The 19512-nt window shown below is 39.9% G+C and overlaps 1 protein-coding gene across 1 annotated transcript in view; it reads left to right on the plus strand.

Moving 5' to 3' along the window:
- brinp1 (bone morphogenetic protein/retinoic acid inducible neural-specific 1) overlaps positions 1–19512 on the plus strand; it is an 85645-nt gene that overhangs the window by 62299 nt on the left and 3834 nt on the right. Inside the window, exons 6-7 of the mRNA XM_040197620.2 lie at positions 11050–11286; positions 15098–15320. Coding sequence (XP_040053554.2) covers positions 11050–11286; positions 15098–15320 — 460 coding nt within the window. The remainder of the gene's footprint in view (positions 1–11049; positions 11287–15097; positions 15321–19512) is intronic.

The following is a 19512-nucleotide window of genomic DNA, read 5'->3' on the forward strand; positions in this document are numbered from 1 at the left end:
CTAATAATTAGCATAAAAGACCAAAATACCCGCACTGACAGTCACCTTGGGGAAAAGGAATGATGAAAGCCTGTATAACTGAGGTCAAGTGTTTTTGAATAGCGTGATTGTTTCTTTGATTTATTAGAGTTTACGCAGGTTATTAAAAACAGTCTGAGAATCACAGACGCTTATTTTATCATCCCTCTGCCGCCGTTTCCTCTCTCCGAAGGGATCATTACTCGTCCTCCAAAAATCACAGAACTAAGTGGTTTGTCAAAGAAACACTTTTAAGTCATTCCGCTGCCACTTACTCAAAAGGACTCTATAGGTTTTGGGAAAAGCTTTATTGTCACACACGGTGCTTTGAAGACTGTTTTGACACCCAATTGATAAATGACAGCCCGGGAAAAGATCCTTTCTCCCTCCGATTGGTTTCCGGCTTAGAGTTTTTCTTTAGGAAAATATATATTACTGTGTGTTTTTGTATTTTGTGTGTGGGCAAAGTGTGACGGTCGCTGTTGAGAGTTCACGAGAACGTTCTCTTTAGAGCAATTAGTGTTTTTTTGCCTTTAATTAGAAAGACAACTGATGGTGTAACTTCTTTAACAATCACAGTGCTCTTCACACAGCTTATTGAGAGGCGCACAGTTAACGGAGATGTTTCAGTTTAATCGTGTGCTGTCAAATACATTTAGAATGAGATCCAATCGTGTCGTTCACCCCATAGTTTTTAATCTGACACGAACGAGTTCAAGTGTAACATTAGTCTTATTTCATCCCCCCCAGTGAACAAAATATTCCCCTCGTATCAAGTGCATGTATAAAGAATTTGTAAAGGTTAAACGTCTGCGTTGAGTCACATGTCGTGGGGTTTGTTATTGCTCCTATTCAACTCAGTCAGCTTCAAAATAATCTTATTTTTCCGTCTACTGGAGATTGCAATATCACATATTATTCTGGTCATCTGGGTTTTATAACAAACACAAGCAGATGGCAGTGACACACTGAGCTGGTCTCTACTTTATCATGTCTATCAGTACTGTGGGCATCCAACAACATTAGGACTTTTAATATCAGGCTTTTCTAAGCGCTCAGTTATAAAACATTGGTGTTGTGGACGTATTGTTTAACAAATCATTTTAAAAGGAGTGAAATATCAAAGAAATACATATACGTATGTATAAATAAAAATAAAGAGACAGCTGGACCACATGCTCCACAGCTGGGACTGCTAGCGTGCAACATGGAGCCTAATGTGTTTAAAAAAATAAAAAAAAAAGATTTCATTGTTAGAGTCACTAAGCCGGAAAATAAATATAGACATGAGATTTGTTAAGACAGTTGTGTGTTGACTCCTGCAACATTTCACGAGCATCACTCCCTTAGGGTCTCTTTAATAATTTTCTCACGCCATCATTGTAAGCTACTTTAAATGTACGTAAACTGTTTTTTTTGTAGCTTGACCGCATGTACGGTGTAGAGTGGTGTGGCAGATGCTCTGAGCAGAGACATCTTCACTCCATCTGTACACATTATAAACGTGCTATTTCTTATTAGCTGCATGTGCTAGAAACTAGGGTATTTAGACTTATGGTGATAATTGTCAAAAGCATGCATTTTTTTTGCCTTTCATCTGGGTGCCCTTAGAATAATGCATCAAATTAATAGTTGAGCCATTTGGAACAACTTGTGGACCTTCATTGCCTTTTTCTTGATACAAAACCGTTGTATTCCCTGACAGATTTACCGTCTCCCTTGACGTGGTCTTTACAGTCACTGCCAAGAGAAAAAGAATAGCTCAGACAGCATTGTCCACGTCTGTGACAACACGCCATAAATGGACTTCACTAACTATCCCTTAAGGAGCAAGACATTGGCTGGGCCCGGGACTGCTCTTTTAAACACCAGCAGCTTCCATCACATTTAATAAACACCCACCATGTGTCTCATTTTGAAATGCCTATTGACCTTTTACCAGACAATTAGCTTAAATGCTAACTTTTGGCATTTAGACTGCGAGGAAGAGCCAAAGCTGGCCAGTGTAGAAGATCAAAGACCACGGGCAGTGGCAAAATATGCACAACATGCACCATTCAGTTCAAATATAATTTTACCCTGGAAAGAAATCACTCAGCCGAATGCAGATGCGTCTAGGAAATGTGACTTCTGTAGTTTTTTTCTTTTAACGTCTTCAAATAAACCAAATGGAACTTGTGTGGCGTGACTCCACAGTGCTCAACCATCTGTTTGTTTAAGCGCACACCTATTCTTGTGAGGTAATGGTTCACAGGTGGACATCTACGGAAGGAGGAGAGGAACTTACCCCTTTTAATTCTTACACTAACATTTCTGACAGATGTACAGAAACAGAAAGGGTGCACACAATGTGTGCACTCAGCATGCCAGCAGAGAGAGTCCTGAGGAAGCTTATTCAGGCTTCCAACATCCATATGTCCACATGTCTTAGGAATGAGATAATAAAATCACAATGTGGAAAATACGAGCCATGCCTGCCTTTGAAATTTAGATTCATGTATACTATTTTAATGGCGACGCATTCATGTATGTATTTGTTTTATTTTGGATCACTGCCTTATTTGAATGTCTTTCGTCTTCGGCTTTTTCATTATGTTTACTTATTAATCTTTATTTATTTACATTGTGGATATGTAAATGCTTTTTCTTTCGGTCATGAAATGTTGACGTGTTGGAATCACGCGGTTTCAACAGGACAGATAATATGTCACCCAGAAGATTTCTAGTTTTTTTTTTTCTGAGAATGAAAAATGCTGATTCAGGGAGCCTGGAATAACCAGAATTCACTGAGCTATGAAAATGTATCTCTGTCGTCTTTGCTCAAGTGTATTTAACCAAACCTTATGTTGCAAAAAGTAGAAAATGCTTCTTCTTATAAACCTGATCAAAAAGATTTGAATTCCGACTTTCCTCTTTTATCAGCACAGGGAAAATAACACATCATAAGAACTCCAACTTTTAGCCAGTTGCTTCTGCAGTAAGCACTCAAACTGGAGAAGGCCTCTGGCCACTTAATCAAGTTAATCCTAACAAAAGTATTCACTAACAAAACAACAAAACAAACAACAACAAAAATTAGCGATCAACCAATGTAGTTCCAACACACTTGGCTGTGAGTAATAATAAACAAGAGTGAAGTGTCATCTGACTGATGATACTTGACACTAAGTCACTGTGTCTAAGACACTTTGGTGCTTATAAATTAATTTTGGGAAAAGACATCACAAAAAACTAATTATGAATTAATTACTATTCTTATTGATTACTAATTATCCATTTTTCATGTTTTTATGGTGAGTTCATGTGACCTCTGCATCAATGCGGCTTTTCTGCACTGTACGCGGGAAAGGATGTCCTTTTCAGATCGTCTAAATCACTGCCAATGAGAGGACAGAGAGATTGGGATTACACCTTTTGAAATCTACTTATCGAGGGTGTAATTGCAGACGTTAGGCACGTCTCCTTTTCCCTCTGTTGAAATTTCAGAATGGTGTGTGGGTGATCCCCTACCCGGGTGAAGCCATTTCTGATGAGCCATGTCCACATCTTCTCAGCTTATTCTCCAGTTATTCTTTCAAAAATCATTCTTTTTTTTCTTCCATGTCCATCACGTTGCTTTATCTTTTTTTCTTCATTTTTTGGGGAAATGGATAAACTCCCAAAAACCTTATTCTAGCTAGTTCTACCAGTTTTGAAATAAACAAGGGGTTTCATATTAGTATGCAGAGCCATGTGAGTTACAGCCAGGATGCAGTAATAGAAAACCCGCTCCATTTCGTTCTTCTAATTAAACCTTTCGTCATGTCGTTTTCATTGCCATTTGTATTTATTTGGCTCCAAACCTCCAGGACTTTATCTAACTTCAGGCACAACTGCAAAACTTTTTTTAGGAAACGTTTAAAAGAAAATTAAATAAAAGCCGGTAACCAAACACTTCTACTGCTTTTCGAGCAAATTTCTTTAGTGGAATTTGTTTTAGAACAGTCCGAGTTCAGATGTGGCCAAGTTTTTCCTGGAGAGACTCCCAAAAATAACTGAATTTTTTCAGTATTACATTTCATGTCATGATAGAGTATTTTATTAGACTATTTGTGAGCATGCAAGAGGAAACTGTCTTTCTCCGTCAAATGTATGTTGCTAAACATGATGTAATGAACCTGTTTCACTTCATTAGAAATCATCGGCAGGGTCGAAGCCATCGTGTACCTAGAAAGCAAAGCCGTGAATGTGATTTATCAGAATAATAAAGTTAAGAAATTTTTAAGAGCCCTTTTTTCTTCTATCCTATCGCGATGAAAAAATCCCACTTTGTAATACAACTGGGATTTGAATTCACTGGTGTCCCCATTGGTTTTAGCGGGATAATCGCTTTCTTTCTCCACTCAGACCTGCAAGTCACATGATGAGTTGTGAGAATAAAATTAAAGACGATATTAGCATGTCGTCGACAAATTATGTGGATGGTCATTGTTATGTGGACTTGTATTATACAGTATGTTTACGTGGTAGGGAGAAAGTAGTTGCCTTATTATTTTCTCAACATACCCTAATTTATTCTATCTGTTGGTATTTACCATTGATTATCTCATTTGAATACCAAAATAGCAGCTGATTTTTAGTGCATTGGGCAGAAAACTGGAATTGCATCTGTGAAATCGGAAAGGCAAGATGAATAAAGAAAACCCACACTGTGGATAAAAAAAAAAAACGTTAACATATATTGACCAGGCAAAACAAAAGCCCTGGAACCTCCCCCAGCCATTACCTAAGGACCCAATCAACTCCAACATGGCTGCCATTAAATTAGCACCCAAAACAAAAGCAGTCATTTGCTTCTTTCAATCACCAGTACATGCTGTCTCTCTTTTATTTTTCTTCAATTTACCTCAACAGCCAATCGTTGAGGAGCCACGAGCCTATCTCGCAATGAATGAATACGTTAGGATAGCCTGAGCCAACAGTTTTCAAAGCGGTGAAGTGAAAATAAATTAAACTGACCCTGTAGGCGAGTCGTGCAGAGAGTGATGAATTAGATACTCATTGCTCTGTTGGTCGATGCTTGTCCCTCCTTTCAAGTGAAAGCGCTGCAAACATTGCTGGGAAGACAGACAAACAAAAATGCCGATCAATTAAGTTGTTTGTGACGACAGACTTGTTAGAAAAATATTTAACGATTCAGATACTAAAGTATATTAGTAAACACAACGTCCTTGGTTATTAGAGAATCATTTACCAAAGAAAAGTCTTCGTTCTTTTCATCATTTGCTCAGTTTCTCTCTTCCATCCTCTCCATCTTTGTCTAAACCAGGACACAAAACCCAATCTGATCCTCGATCTTTTTCTCTCTGAATCTTCCTTCCATGGCGATAACCCCCACCGAGTTGTTTGGACATAGAAATCAGGGTTAACTCGTGCTTCACCTCATGTCACAGTACTGGTCTGAGGTAGTGACCCACCTCGTGGACAGGCCAATGAAACAAAGGCAGCCATCTCCTTGATGAAAGCATGTGTCATTTTCCCCCCGGAGAACTGATCATATCCATCAAGATGGATAGCTGGACATGTTTTTCCACTTCCCTCTAACATTCCAGAAAAAACAACAAAAAAAAAAACAGTATCCGATGAAATCTTCCCATGTTGACCTGGAGGTCAGCTTTCAATTGGAAGTGGTCAATCAGGAGTGAGTTTCAACTTTAGCCAGCATACCATAAATCTCCTCTTCCGCTCAGTCTTGCCGGCGTGAGATTGCCATTTCAGCATTTTTCTCTTTTCCACTCAGTTTTTTTTTTCTTCTCTCTGACAGACTCTGTTTCATCAATTGATTGGTGGTTTCTTTACTTTATTCTTCTTTTTCTTTTAAGAAGAGGGCCCTCGCAGTGTGGAACCGTGTTTCCAAACATGTTGTGTAGCACATTACGTCGATCGTAGGTAACCCTGTGTTGGTCCACGGATGATCCCGCATTCTGCAGTAGCAAACTGCATAATACTTCTGGTAACAAATCTCATGTCTATATAATACTTCTTACGTCTTTAATTACCTGTTTTACATTGAATGCCTGCTTACTTTTGATTCACACGTTCAGTTATATAGCTCTAATAACTAACATGATAGATAAACTACAAAAGCTCTCAATATTGGGTTACCATCCAACAGTTCCTACAAAGTGTATGGCAAATATATCGCTCCAAATACAACTAGATTAACATTTCTGTATTTAGAGATGCTTGAAGTAATTTCTGTGTTGAATCTGGGCTTTTGATCCAAGACGTTTAGACACCACGTCTTGACACTTTGAGGACAGTTGTGTCTTTTGTAGCAGAAATGGGATGTCAGAGCTTCTCATACGCTTCCCTTCTCCGGGGTTCATGTAAAACATGCGAGTTGTGCAGGAGTGTGTTTTGTGCTTATACGTGTACCGGTTTCCGTGTGCGCGTGCGTGTGCATTTAATAGTGTGACACAAGTATATCTCACCAGCCGAGGCTCTACTGATACTGCTGCGCGGGGACACACGGTAGTACGTGCGGAACAGCTTGAACTGTAGTGCACTACCAGCCAAGAGCAACCAACAAAAACAGAAAATGTTTGAGTATTTTCATTCCTTCAAAACTAAATTTACATGATTACATTTAAATTGCAATATCACAAGGCCATTATTCACACACAAAAAAAAGTTGTGTCCCCGTGTCTTGTGTGCAGCAGCAACTAGCAATAACTGGGCACTGTGAAGAGCTCATCTACCTCTCCAGACTTCCTGCCCTCCTTAAACCAGCAACCGCTTCAATGTGCAATTTCAGCAAGTCCCTATTTTGAAGAGGCTGTAGCAGCAAGCATTGAATGCCAAGGCCCTTTTTCTTTGTAATTCATGCTTTTAATGTGATTACTGAACCTCCATCCTTGGTGCTTTTTCTGTTAACAATGTGAATAAGTGAGTTACTTCAAAGCCAACGTCATATAGAGGTATTGTGGGGAAAAGCATTGTGTTCTTCAAGTTTTCCTGTTCCACACAGATACAGCTTGTACCACATATGCATATGCAAGCACTTGTATGTTAATATGTCCAGAAAATGGGATTTGATACTTCTGTTTTGCCGTTTTAATTATATGCATGCTTAAATATAAATGTCCAATTAAAGAACTCTGCAAAAACATTTATTGTGCACTTTGGACATATTTTAGATGGGAATATTGATCAAATTGTCCTCAGCAATTATTCTCACGGACAAATACTTAAAACAAAATCGTCAAAAAACCCAGGCCAGGCCACACTGCCTTCCAGAACATTTATGGTAATCTACGATAATCTGCTCAGCACAGACACACATTATCCGTTTGAATGCTAAGTACACCTCATTCAGAACTTTAAGAAATTCCAGCATAATCTGAGAGCTAAGAGTAGCTCCAGTGAAATATGTGATCCCTGTCAGGCCCAAACACACACACTGCTTTATGTAGAGTAAAAATGAAAAGTGGATAATAGCTGCACCTTTATGTTATAGTGGTGGTAGAACACCTCTCTTGTGAAATGGGCCAACACAGCAAATCTTAAGGCTACGTGCCCCTTCCATTTTCTAAGTATCTAGGGATCAGCAGGGCGGACTGGGCAGAAGTGCAGAGAAAGAGGCAATCTTCCAGTTCAGAGGTCTTTGCTTTCGTATCATGGCTGCAACAATAACTTCCAATGGTAATTTAATGCGCCATTCAAGTAATGCACTTTATTGCACTAGTGGATTAAGTAATGATTATTTTGCGAAATTGCGGTCACACAATGGTCAATTAATCTTTAATGAAAGTGAAACTTATGAGGTGGAGCGTGGCATTGCAATAAGCAGCCAACTGCTTGCCAAGGCAGTTACAAGCCTCAGTTGCGGCCTCCACTATATATCACCCAGTAAAAAAGAGAGCACTCCCGACAGAGGCGCAATGAAAAGGCAAAGTCACAGTTGCAGAGTGTCCGTTTTTTGCATTCATGGAATGTGCGGTGGCCAACATTCTCCAACGTACGTGTAGGAAATATATAAGCCTGTTATGTATGCACTGAGATTAACTGCCATTTTGAGGTGCTATTTATTTAGAGCTACCCAGGCATACTGGTTGCAGGGAATTATGTGCACTGACAGAGCATGAAGTTAGAGGTTATCAAATGGCTGCCAGGGAATTCCAATATGCATTTGTTTCATCAGTACCTTTTCAATGATGGTAGGTGTAACTCCTTGCTCCAAGATCCTGTGTTTTCCTCAACAAAAAGCTGCCATATAAACGCGTATATCAAATCTTCATTGACCAATCATTCATCAATGTGCTATTGCTCCAAAATAACAAAGCCAGGAAAGTCACAAAGATAAATGTTTTTCTCTGATTAGTTTCTCATTTCATTTCTGGCCCGAGGGCTCCAATTCTCTTACTCATTCCGCACTGCACTAACAAATGTTGATTGATGTGCTTTCATTGCATGACATCATTTCTCCACTGGAGTGGGAGGACAAGACATCAAATTTTCAGTACTTGAACACATGCTCGGTGGGAGAGAGCGTAGAGGAGAGCCAGAGAGGTGAAGAAACAGGAATGAGGACAGTGATTGATGGAGTGAATGGAAGCCAAAGGATGATAGGGGACAAGTCAAGGGGCATGTGCATGAGTGTGGCGGGAGTAGGAGTGAGTGTAATGAAGTAAGACAGAAGAGATGTTTACACGGACCGAGCACGAGGTGGAAGGAAAGCGGCATGGAAAGAGGAGGAACAGAAACATTGAGGGGAAAAGAAAGTGAAAAACATTAGATCGCAAGACTGACGGTGCTGCACTGAATCTCAGCATCCCCAACAATTCCCTCTGCAATCGGTACCCACACCGTGATATGAGAAGAAACGTGTGTGTGTGTGTGTGTGTGTGGGGAGGAAGGGGGGCGGGGTAGTGTGCTGCCGTATGGTCAGACATCATCGGTGAAAAAGGGAGGGTTGAAGCACTCGTTGTTATTGTGCACCCGGCCGCTGGCACCGGCACTGTCAGTAAGCAGCGTTGATCCGTGAACTTCCCATCTGGATTCTCCCACAAATCACATTAAAGTTTCAGGCCCAGGAATACATCAAGCTAAATGAATATTGGATCCAGGGGCCGCAGACAGCCCTGATGGAAAAATATCCCTGTGCAACCCAACTCTTTTGTGGTCAGATATGATCCATCATCCCCCTTTGGCCCCCCCATCCCTCCATCCCTCCTTCCTTCTGTTCCCTTCATTACTGATGGGCTGTCCTTCTGACGAGGTTCTGTAGAGGAAGAGGGAACCTACTGAAATCCAAAAAGAGGTAGAGGTACAGAGGAACAGGTTGTGTAAAATATAAAATAGTTGAATATGGTTGAACTGAGAACATGATTGTATGAAAAATCTAAATAACCATTTGGGAATGAAATCAAACCAGCCACGACACCAAATTGGACCAGGGGGCTTAAAGTGTGTGTGCATGTGTGGGGGAGCTTTTCCACCCCCATTTGCGATCCTACTACTTCCACTCGTAATGTTTCATGAATATATTTTTTGCACAATTCCGGCCCTGTCAAAATATAAACACTTAAAAGGTGAAAACAACACTAGCGAGAACGTCGCGCCTGATAAATATGATCAAACAATTAGCATCAATAAATAGTTTATAGAATTAACAAGGATGAAGATGACAATTCAAACAGCAATGGGTTTTTTTTCAAAGGGGTTTTACAATGACATAGAATGTGGAAATTGTCCTTCATGTCAGACACAATTTATTAAGAGCTTTGCGTGCTTCTAAATTACACACTGTTTACAGTTTAGCGTATGTTGTGAGTAAAAATACAAAATGCACACGCATATGCACAGTAAGAAATATGATTCAATGCTATGACAACATCCCCCCCCCCCACACACACACAATGATTCATATGTACAGGGGTCTTTCTCCCTTTCATTTCAGATATATTGCTTAAATAGATTCCTATCTCTACCTAAAAGTGAAAATAATACGTCAGGGGAAAAAAACATTATTTATCATTCAATAACATGTTATGTTTTCGTTCCTGGTTGCATGTTTTCAGCTTGAAGCACTGTTTGTGCTGGAATAAAACCTATTAAGGAAATATTGCCTCAACATAATGCTGTGCCCTACAAAAAGAAAAAAAAATCGATTTAGCCCTTTTCCAATCCAGTGGCTCATGGAGCTATGGGTCCCCCCCCCCCCGCGATGGACTACAGAGAAAGCCTTCACTGTTTGCTGATCCTCACTTCTATTTTATGAGATACCCAGGGTGAGGATGAATACCGTGCCCATGTTCAGAGCAAAGAGGTGCTTTCAGCTTCAGCCCAAAATTGACCTCTAGATCAAAACAAATGTTTCTATTAGCGCATAATGAGGTGAATAATGCAAAATTGGGGTGTGTAAACCATCCACAAAAAAAGGAAATACTTGTTGAAGACAGTAATGCATGTAATGAAAATTCCTCCCAAGTGAAAACCTGTGCTTAATAAATCAACACAGAAAACCGCAATCAATCATTTCCATACGTTGTCACATCCTGAGTGATCAGCCACAGAACGGGCAGCTCAAGTTGAACACAGTCGAGCTTTTGAGCCTCTCAGCCTTTCAAAAAAGAAATGAGCTTTTGACACAAAGCAATCCTGCAGGGGCAGCCATCCATTTAACTGTTTTTTCCACAACTTTTATATCACATATGTGTTTAGTATGTCTGCGTATTGAACCGTGTAGATGTCGTCTGTCGATTTAATAACTGACTAATTTTTCCATGTCTCTTCTTACTCTAAACACAGTACATTTTATAGAAAAATGATTTTAAAAAAAGAGATTCATGTTCCGTTGCAAATTGATTTTGTTATTAATGAGTTGTAATATATGTATATATGTTTGAAGCAATTTTGTGTTATAAAAAGCATGACGGCTGGACATTCAACGATTTTCAACACAAGAAAGATTGAAAGACAACTGTAATGTCAATTTTCTCTGTCTCCCACACTCTGTTGGACTTGATCCACCCACTTATCTCGTTTCAGGTCTTCAGGTCATTTTCCCAGATTACCTGCAGGAGAAATTCGTGCAGTCGGCCCTGAGCTACATCATGTGCAACGCCGAGGGAGAATATGTGTGCAGCAACAACCAGTGCATCTGTCAGTGTGCCGACGACTACCCACAATGCAACTGTCCCATCACCGACATCCAGATCATGGAGAACACTCTGTTGGGGATGTCTGAGTCCTGGGTATCCTCTTATAAAGACTTTGAAAACTCTGGTAAGATTCCACCCATCATGGCAGTTAGGATGATATTGAATAAATGCATTATTGCATTTATGCTAAAGCTATGTAGCCATTTTGCAAGGGAATAATTCTTGACAAATTTAAATCCGAAGAGCATATTAATGGGCACACAGGCAATTAAGGTAATCTCATAATCTCTTGTCGATCAAAGATCATTCAAAAAACGATTTCGTATTTTGGCAGTTATTCACTGCCAGATCTACATGATTGGTAGAACAGTATGTTCTCTTATGTTGACTGTCGAAAGTAGGGTGAAACGTTCATAGTGCTTTGGAGGGCTTGTAGTTCATGGACGAACGGACAATACGTCTCTGTTTGTTTTGACACCAAGGACTCGCTTCCTGCCTCAGACCAATGGTAAACATTGATTTCCCATCCCAGCGTTCTTTCCTTAACGGTAACCAATACGGGCAACAGATGAAAGAACATAGACGGGCCTCCTTGCAACGAACCGATTTATTTATTATTTAGACATGATGTCTAGTTTTAACTTTAATACACATGTGAACGTGAGGTGGAAACACAACGGAGAAGCCACCGAATAACTGTCTGTGGTCTCTGAGAAGCGGCTGAGCAGCGGGGATGCAGTCAGCTTTGTGTTTCGTTCTGTTGTCTGTTTTATTGTTCAGCCTCAGCCGCTGTCCTGGACAATACAAGTGAGCAAGCTGTTTTCCCTATTGACATGCCGGCTATGGGTTCCCTCCACTGTGTCTCTGGCCCACAGAGTAGCTGCTGGAGTTCTGGAAATGCACTCAGCTGTGTGATCACTCACAGCCTCCTACAGGCCAGAGGCCAGTTAAAAGAAGTGTGTGTGTGTGTGTGGGTGGGGGCAGGCTGTCAATAGCAGTATGAAACAGGCAATACAAATTGTTTTTGAGAGAAAGTGTGATTCACCGCTAGCACAAGAGTTCCTTGAAAAAGAAAATATTTTGAAGATTAGCCGTGCACAATGCGCAGGTGCACCATTATTTATTCATGGGCGGACGGACGCGTGCACACATAATAATAATTCTTTTGGCAAATATAATAATCACAATTTGTGTTATTTGTATAAAGAATGAATCACCACAAAAATACAACTTTTGAAGGTCATGAAAAGTAATATTCTGCCTGGTACGAAGTTGCCTATTTTTATTGAAGACAAAGGTGGGTGCTTAAAATACTGGACACAGTGGGGGTGAAAGCACAGCTAGTTCCCAGCTGTTACATTGCAAGTCACCATGTCTATCTATTATTAATATGATATAAAAGTGTCCCAATAAAAGCTGCCAGAAACAGATAAATATATTTATGTACCACAGAAGAAAGTTAATGTGAGTCATGGAGGCCACTGAGTGCAGGAAGAGGCAGATGAAAGTACACAGAATGCACCAATAAATATATCACTGTTAAACACAAAAAAATGTATTTCATACTGTAGAAGACATTAAGGAATCAATAACTCTTGCAGAGTGTGCAAAAGTATGTCTTTGTCATTGGTTTGATTATGTTTTCTCATTGCAATTATGTCCACCACCTCCTCTGCAAAATATAATTTCCTCTTGGGATAACCTTTTTCTAGCCCTGTTAGTTGCCTCTTTAAAGGTTGGAAAATAGATGATTTGGTTGATGGCAAATTATATCACAAGCTTCCCAATATACAGCAGCAACATTGCTCCAATTGTGCGTTGTGCACCTATCCAAAAAGGGATTACGTTGGCTGGACATGTACACAATAATTTTATAAAATGTGGAATACATTTGATCCTCAGACAACTAGCTATAGAAATATATGCACAAGTTTAGTTGCATACCCTTTTCTGAGCTTCTGCCGATGATTCTTGAAATTAGAATATCATAATATAGTATAAAAAATATATCCTGGACCCCACAAATTTACATATAATGACATACAGGTAAAGTGAGTATACATTCTTAGAGCTGAAACTCTAGATAAGGTGCCATTTTGTGACAAGGGTCATATGAGGGGAAAGGACTCCTTGGAAGCTGTATCAAGGAAGAGATCTCTGACGGCTTTGAAGCATGTCTAGACGGACTTGGCAAGTGCTGAACTGGCATGAAAGGATGAAGCGATAATTACATTTTCTGCTCAGGAAATCTCTAGAAAAAAGGAAAGGTAGGTGACATCTCTGAAAACTGGGTGGGGGAATATGGCAAGCTCAAAAAAGGGGTGGAGAATGAATCTTGTGATTCTGAAGAAAAAGGGAGGAAGAGAGCTTAGACATGGCTGGGAGGAGAGTGGAGGAAGTTCTGACATTTCTCTACCGGGTCTTAAAAAGAGCTCTCAACTCTAATGCTGTTAAACGGTGTTGGACAGGTCTGTAGGAGGTGACTAGTTACTGCGCAGGTGTTTAGTACAGGGATTTTTTTTTTGCTTTTAGAACTCAGTGTGAAGGAGCTGTGCTATTATTTGTTCTTCACAATAATACTGTTCAGTTCCTCAGATTCATGCCATATCATTTTAATTTGTTTATCTTCTCTCCTGTTGACATTACTAAGAAGACATTTTAGGAATGAAATCGTTATCTTTGTTTTAATTATGAGCATAAATGTATCTTCAGAGATGAAAATATGCTTCTCTTAGTCATTTTCTTAATTAACACAACAAGTAAAGAATTCCCTGCTCTGATGTATTTGATGCTTGAGTTTGAGTCACATCATAATGCCCTTAGTGCTTTAAACAAGGGTTAGAGAGCTGGGTTCGCAATTGTCTGGGGAGGAGAGAAGCAGTATTCATCAGAAGCAACAGCAGAAACATGAGGGCAGTGATTAAAACTGGTGCGCACATATTGGTTTGGGCTTTGTTAATCAGCAAAAGTGTGGGAGTACATCGTGTATACGGAGTTTAGGGTTTCAATTCTCTGTAAATGCTTCAAAACAAAAGAAATCAAAAAGTAAATTAAATGCATCAAACATATGAAACAGAGTGGTGAGAGTTCTGGGTGCTGACTGACCAACACTCTAAAATATGATTGTCCTCAATTGACTCAAAGAGATTAAATATATCCTAAAAATCTATAGACTTTAACAAAAGTCCCACATAATCATAACATTTGATGTCGTTGTCTTATGAACTGGAAATGTTTGACTCTCCTGATGACACCACCAACTTTTACTTGGTTTACTTTTGCCTAAGTTTACCGTAACAGTTAATCAAGTTACGCATCAGATTCAAAACAGGAATCAGCAGAGTAAAAAAACTATTTCTCATCAGGTGATAAAAGTGAATTGAGTGAGAATGTGTTTTGTTTTTTGTCTCAAAGCCTCAAGAAATACAGCAGATCCCAGGTTTTTGTCACCAGTCTAAAACAGTTTGCTGTTTGTAATTCCACCCATGCAGGATGCTGGCTGGATTAGGGTTGAACAAATAATTGTTGCTTAAAACAAATCCATTATTGTTTGGATGGGGACGCAACAGTTGGTTCACTGATAATTTTACTATTTCAACAAATTTGAACAAACATCAGAAATGTTGAGGCTTGCTTGGCAAATATTTCAGCTTAGTTCAAATATCAGTTTAGTTTACCTGCTGCTTACGTCTGGTCTTTCTGCTTGAAAGCTTTGGAATAATGATAAATTACTTTAACCTTTTTAATTCAAATGATCTGATTATTTAATCTTGCAAAAATGAATTATTCTGAAATATCTAACCCAGCATCTTCATTTAAGACAGAAAATAAATAACATGAATTCCTCTTTTTTTTCCCTTTTTTCACATTCGCTCTCAACAACCTCTCTTCACTTTGCAATCTGCTCTCCCCCTCCTTCCCCCCCTGTCATCCAGATGAGTTCAAGTCCTTCCTGAAGAGGCTGCCCTCCACTCACTTCCTGCCCATCAGCAGCGTGCATCTCCTGTGGGGCAGCGACTGGGACCTTCAGGCTCGCTACAGGCTCCTGCAGAGTTCCCTGGAGATCCAGCGGCTCAAGATCCAACGCACCGCCCGCAAGCTCTTTGGCCTCAGCATCCGTTGTCACCACAACCCCAACCACCATATGCCCAGGGAGAGGTGGGTAGATATATATGACCTCCACGTCGAGGTGGAAATGAGTAGTGGATTTAATCAGCGACGTTCCGCAAAGGTGCTGTTTGTGTCACTGATTATTGGATGTCTGGGAGGATACGAAGATGTGAAAAAGTAATGACATCTTTCAGGGAAATGTCTCCTCCGAGATGATGTTGAGGTTTCATTTTTATTGTTGCTCCTTGAAGCATACACGGCGAGGATGTCATCCATTATACATTTCAACTTATGGCTCTGTTGTTTCTGTCCATCAAGGCAACTTACTGCTAAGGCTTTCACATGCCCAAAGCATCTCGCTCACTCTTGTATTTCACGTTGCAGTCTAAAAAGAAAATGTGGCTGTGGGAGTTTTCTTTTGATAGGTCATTGCACACATCTTTCACCACCTACTGCAGTTGCAGCTTAAGAGCTCTGCTGCAAGATGTGCCATGGTGTTAGCACTGCATGCCTCAGATGCTGGGAATGTCCCGAATATTAGACAACTCTATGCAAAAAGAATGCATATATACGCAAGTTCCCAGTTGCCACATGAAACGTATAGGGGATGTTGCTATATAAATGGAAAAGGAATGTGAAGTATTCGTATGAGTGTTTTGAAAATGAGCGGTTGTCAACTGTCACAAACAGGAAAGATACACACCCATGTGCGTGTGTGTGTGTGTGGGGGGGGTGGCATAGTTGGCACAGGTCTGTTCTGAAGTGTTATCAAAGAGCCGCAGTATATGCGCCTCTTCTTCTGTGGCGTATGCATCAAGGGTGCCTGATGGCACTGGAAATAAGAGCAGCGTGTTTATTTGCTTGCTTGTGTGAGACAGGTTTGCATCAGATGCAGTACTTATTTGTTTTCATTTCGTCTGTGTGTGTGTTTGTCTGTCATTGCTTTACATATACAAAATAGCGTTATTTAAATAGTGGATATATCTCAGCCGGGGGATCTGAAACAATGCTGCATCTTGGTCTGAAACTCATGTTAAGATCTAATGAAATGAATTTTACTTAGTTAACTGTGTTAAAATATATACATATTTTTCAGTTTCCCATATGCATGTCTATAGTCAATATAGTGTCATTAAGCTTTGATCCCATTTGGAGAGAAGTGCCCCCCCATCACCAACAGGGGCTCCAACATTCACCCCTCCTCTGGGCAACTTCCAGCAGCTGATCAGGGGATGAGCTAATTGATGTAAAGCTGAAGGCCCAGAGAGTATCAGCCCAAGTGTTTTTTCAAGGTGTGTGCCAACCACCTCGGGGAGGCCTTCAAGCACGTCCTCAGCCTGTCAGTGGAGCCGCACAGGGTGCTGATGATGATGTGAAAAACATCCCGCCTGGCCCCAGCGGGCACCATTGGACACACCAGGGCTCTAAATGACAGCAGGCCAGATCCCTTGTGATGGGCCATTTAGATCCCTTTCCAGATCCTACATAAGGCCCACAATGGGGAGGATGATAGCGTCGACCACCTGCTACTCTGTGCATACTGGGACGGGCTCTGGAAGAATAATGTTCATTGACGTGTCCTGTGGTTTTAACGCCAGCCGGGCTCCGCTGCTGAGACAATTTGCCCGAGCTACGCATGTGGAAACCCCGAGTGATCGGCGCAGATTCAGTCAGTCAGTTTTGGTCGATTTTGAATTTTATTGCGTGAACTCCATTAACCGTTAACTGACTGGTATATATCTATTTTGATGTCATATATGAGTTTGAGGCTTTGCTGAGGTTCACTACATTCCGATCAGGTGACGAGGGTGCTCCGATTCACTGGCCATCAAAAATGTTTCATATTTGTCAATATATTTCTCATTTGTCTTCTTTCTTTGATTAGCTCCAAGTCGTCCAACACACACTCACACATACGCTCCGTTGGACGGCTAAATTAGAAATCCTGCTTTGAAGGAGACATGACTACTGTGACTATTACTCGTTGGCGCTTTTGATTGGGTCGATTAGGTCAAGGCACGAGGAGTGACAGTGGTTAGAGTACGGATATCGTGATCAATCCAATCAGAGGCAGAGTAGGTTGGATCAAAGAGTTTAATCTATCGGACCATTCATGACTCAAAATATCCAGGATGTGAGAAAATGGTGCGGTACTATTATTGGTTGGACTGCATACTGCTATGCAAGACAAAGATGCCATGGAGCAACTGGATCATTTCTGAGAAGGCTGTGGCTGCACCATGGCGCTACAGGCTCACAGTCTCTTGTATTCAGGCTAAAATGAAAGAAAAAGAAAAATACATCACATATTCTTGGCTACCGAGCTAACCAAAGCAAGTTTGTTTGCATTGTATAATTTATCATAATTGAGGGGTTATGTTTGTACTATTGCTGCTTAATATATACCATAAATAGTGAGTTTATGTATGATATATATATATATATATATATATATATATATATATATATATATATATATAGCAGAGTTAAAAAATAGAGCTATACATCATCCGATAATGTATTGACTGACACTACAGCACAGTGATGGATTCTTAATGAACCAGTTCCTAGTTTCATTTTATGTCATAATTCATACATGCTGCCTCACAGCGTTTATATTAAAGCGGCCCTTCTACGCTTTTAACTTGATTAAATTATGGATGCAAAGTGAGGGAAAGTTAGTCATTGATTGCAAATATTATACTTTCACGTGTTATCAACTCAAACTCATCCAAATTATATTTTAAGTCATTTTAAATACCATTTCATATTTTTTTTAGGTGTAAATCTCACCTTAAAGTCATGCATTCATTGCAAGCATGATGAATATTGGATTTGCTGTTGCATTTCCTGTAATGAATATAGCAGCTTGCTTGAAGTAGAATGAAGATAGCTGTTTGTCTTTGGTCTAAATGATTAATAGTGACGGATATGAAGTAGTCTCACTCCCAGCCAAATAATTTGCACGCAGGCATTGACTTTAATTATTCATGTCAATTTAAGCATATTTACAAATATGAACCTCCCTCCATGTGATGAATTGCTTTATAATACTTTCTATTGATTTTAACTTGACACTGCTTTTTTTACTTTTAGTTTAATCATGTTTAAATACATTTTGCAGTTTGTTTGATTCAACGTATATTTTGTGACCGGACATAAATCAAGGCTCCGTCTCAAACTGAGCTTCCAAAATGTCTCCTAATTTAAAGCAACAGGAGGCGTGCTATGACACCCTGCGAGTTCAGGACATGGCTCTGCAGATACTCCAGATAGGATAGCAGATGTGAGACACTTTGCATTGTCATAGTAGACACGTGCATGTTTTGTAGTACACAGTGTTCAGCTAAATCTTTGGTGGTTGTTGTGTTGTAATTGCGGCTGCATTTCTGGTTGTTACCACAGGGATTTGAACGTGTGGCGCTTATATCAGACATGACAGATCTGAGTTCGGAAATCCAGCAGCTTCAAAGCTCAGCCAGCACATCCATTTCAATGAGTTGCACACATACAACCTTGCATTAGTGTAACATCTATTACAAACTGTGTCGCAGTCATGTTCATAGCAACCAAAGCACAGCCGGCCATACTCACGCTACATAATAAATGATACTATATCATAATAAAACTCACCCTATACAATAGCACAGCTCTCTTTAGATCACAGGGTATTTAAAATGCAGTGTGAGATTACGCAAGATAATGGAAAGGGAACACAAAACTTGATGCAAGGTAATGCAAATCTTTCTAAATAGAAATCACAATTCCTTAATCCCCATGTGTTGTCCTTGAGTCTCACACCATAGTTTGAATTTCTTTTTCACAGAATCAGTTTACAATTACCTATAAATACTAATTTCATTAGCTTCCTAACCTTTGCAACTCAAATATCTTCACATGGTTAGATTCCTCCAAAGGTTTGTTGCTTACTAGGGTTGTGCTGGTATTGTGAAACACATGTTAGAATTGAGATATAGAAGACAATCTTTCCCCCAAGATTATGTGATAAGTATAATTGGGCACATTTAAAGCGAACTTGTGAGGTACAAGATAATGTGCACAATTATGAAGAAGTGAATTTCCTTTGTGAAAGCCAGAGTGCAAATACCAAGACATTCATTTTTATTTTATAAAGCTAGATTATACAACCCTTAAAACTAAATCAAGATATAACTACTAACATAAGCAGGAACACTGTGGCGTGTTTAGGGCGCCATCTGAGAATAGCCATAGTCAAAAG

The sequence above is a fragment of the Gasterosteus aculeatus genome, chromosome 14 (assembly GCF_964276395.1).
Source record: "Gasterosteus aculeatus chromosome 14, fGasAcu3.hap1.1, whole genome shotgun sequence".
Classification (NCBI taxonomy): domain Eukaryota; kingdom Metazoa; phylum Chordata; class Actinopteri; order Perciformes; family Gasterosteidae; genus Gasterosteus; species Gasterosteus aculeatus.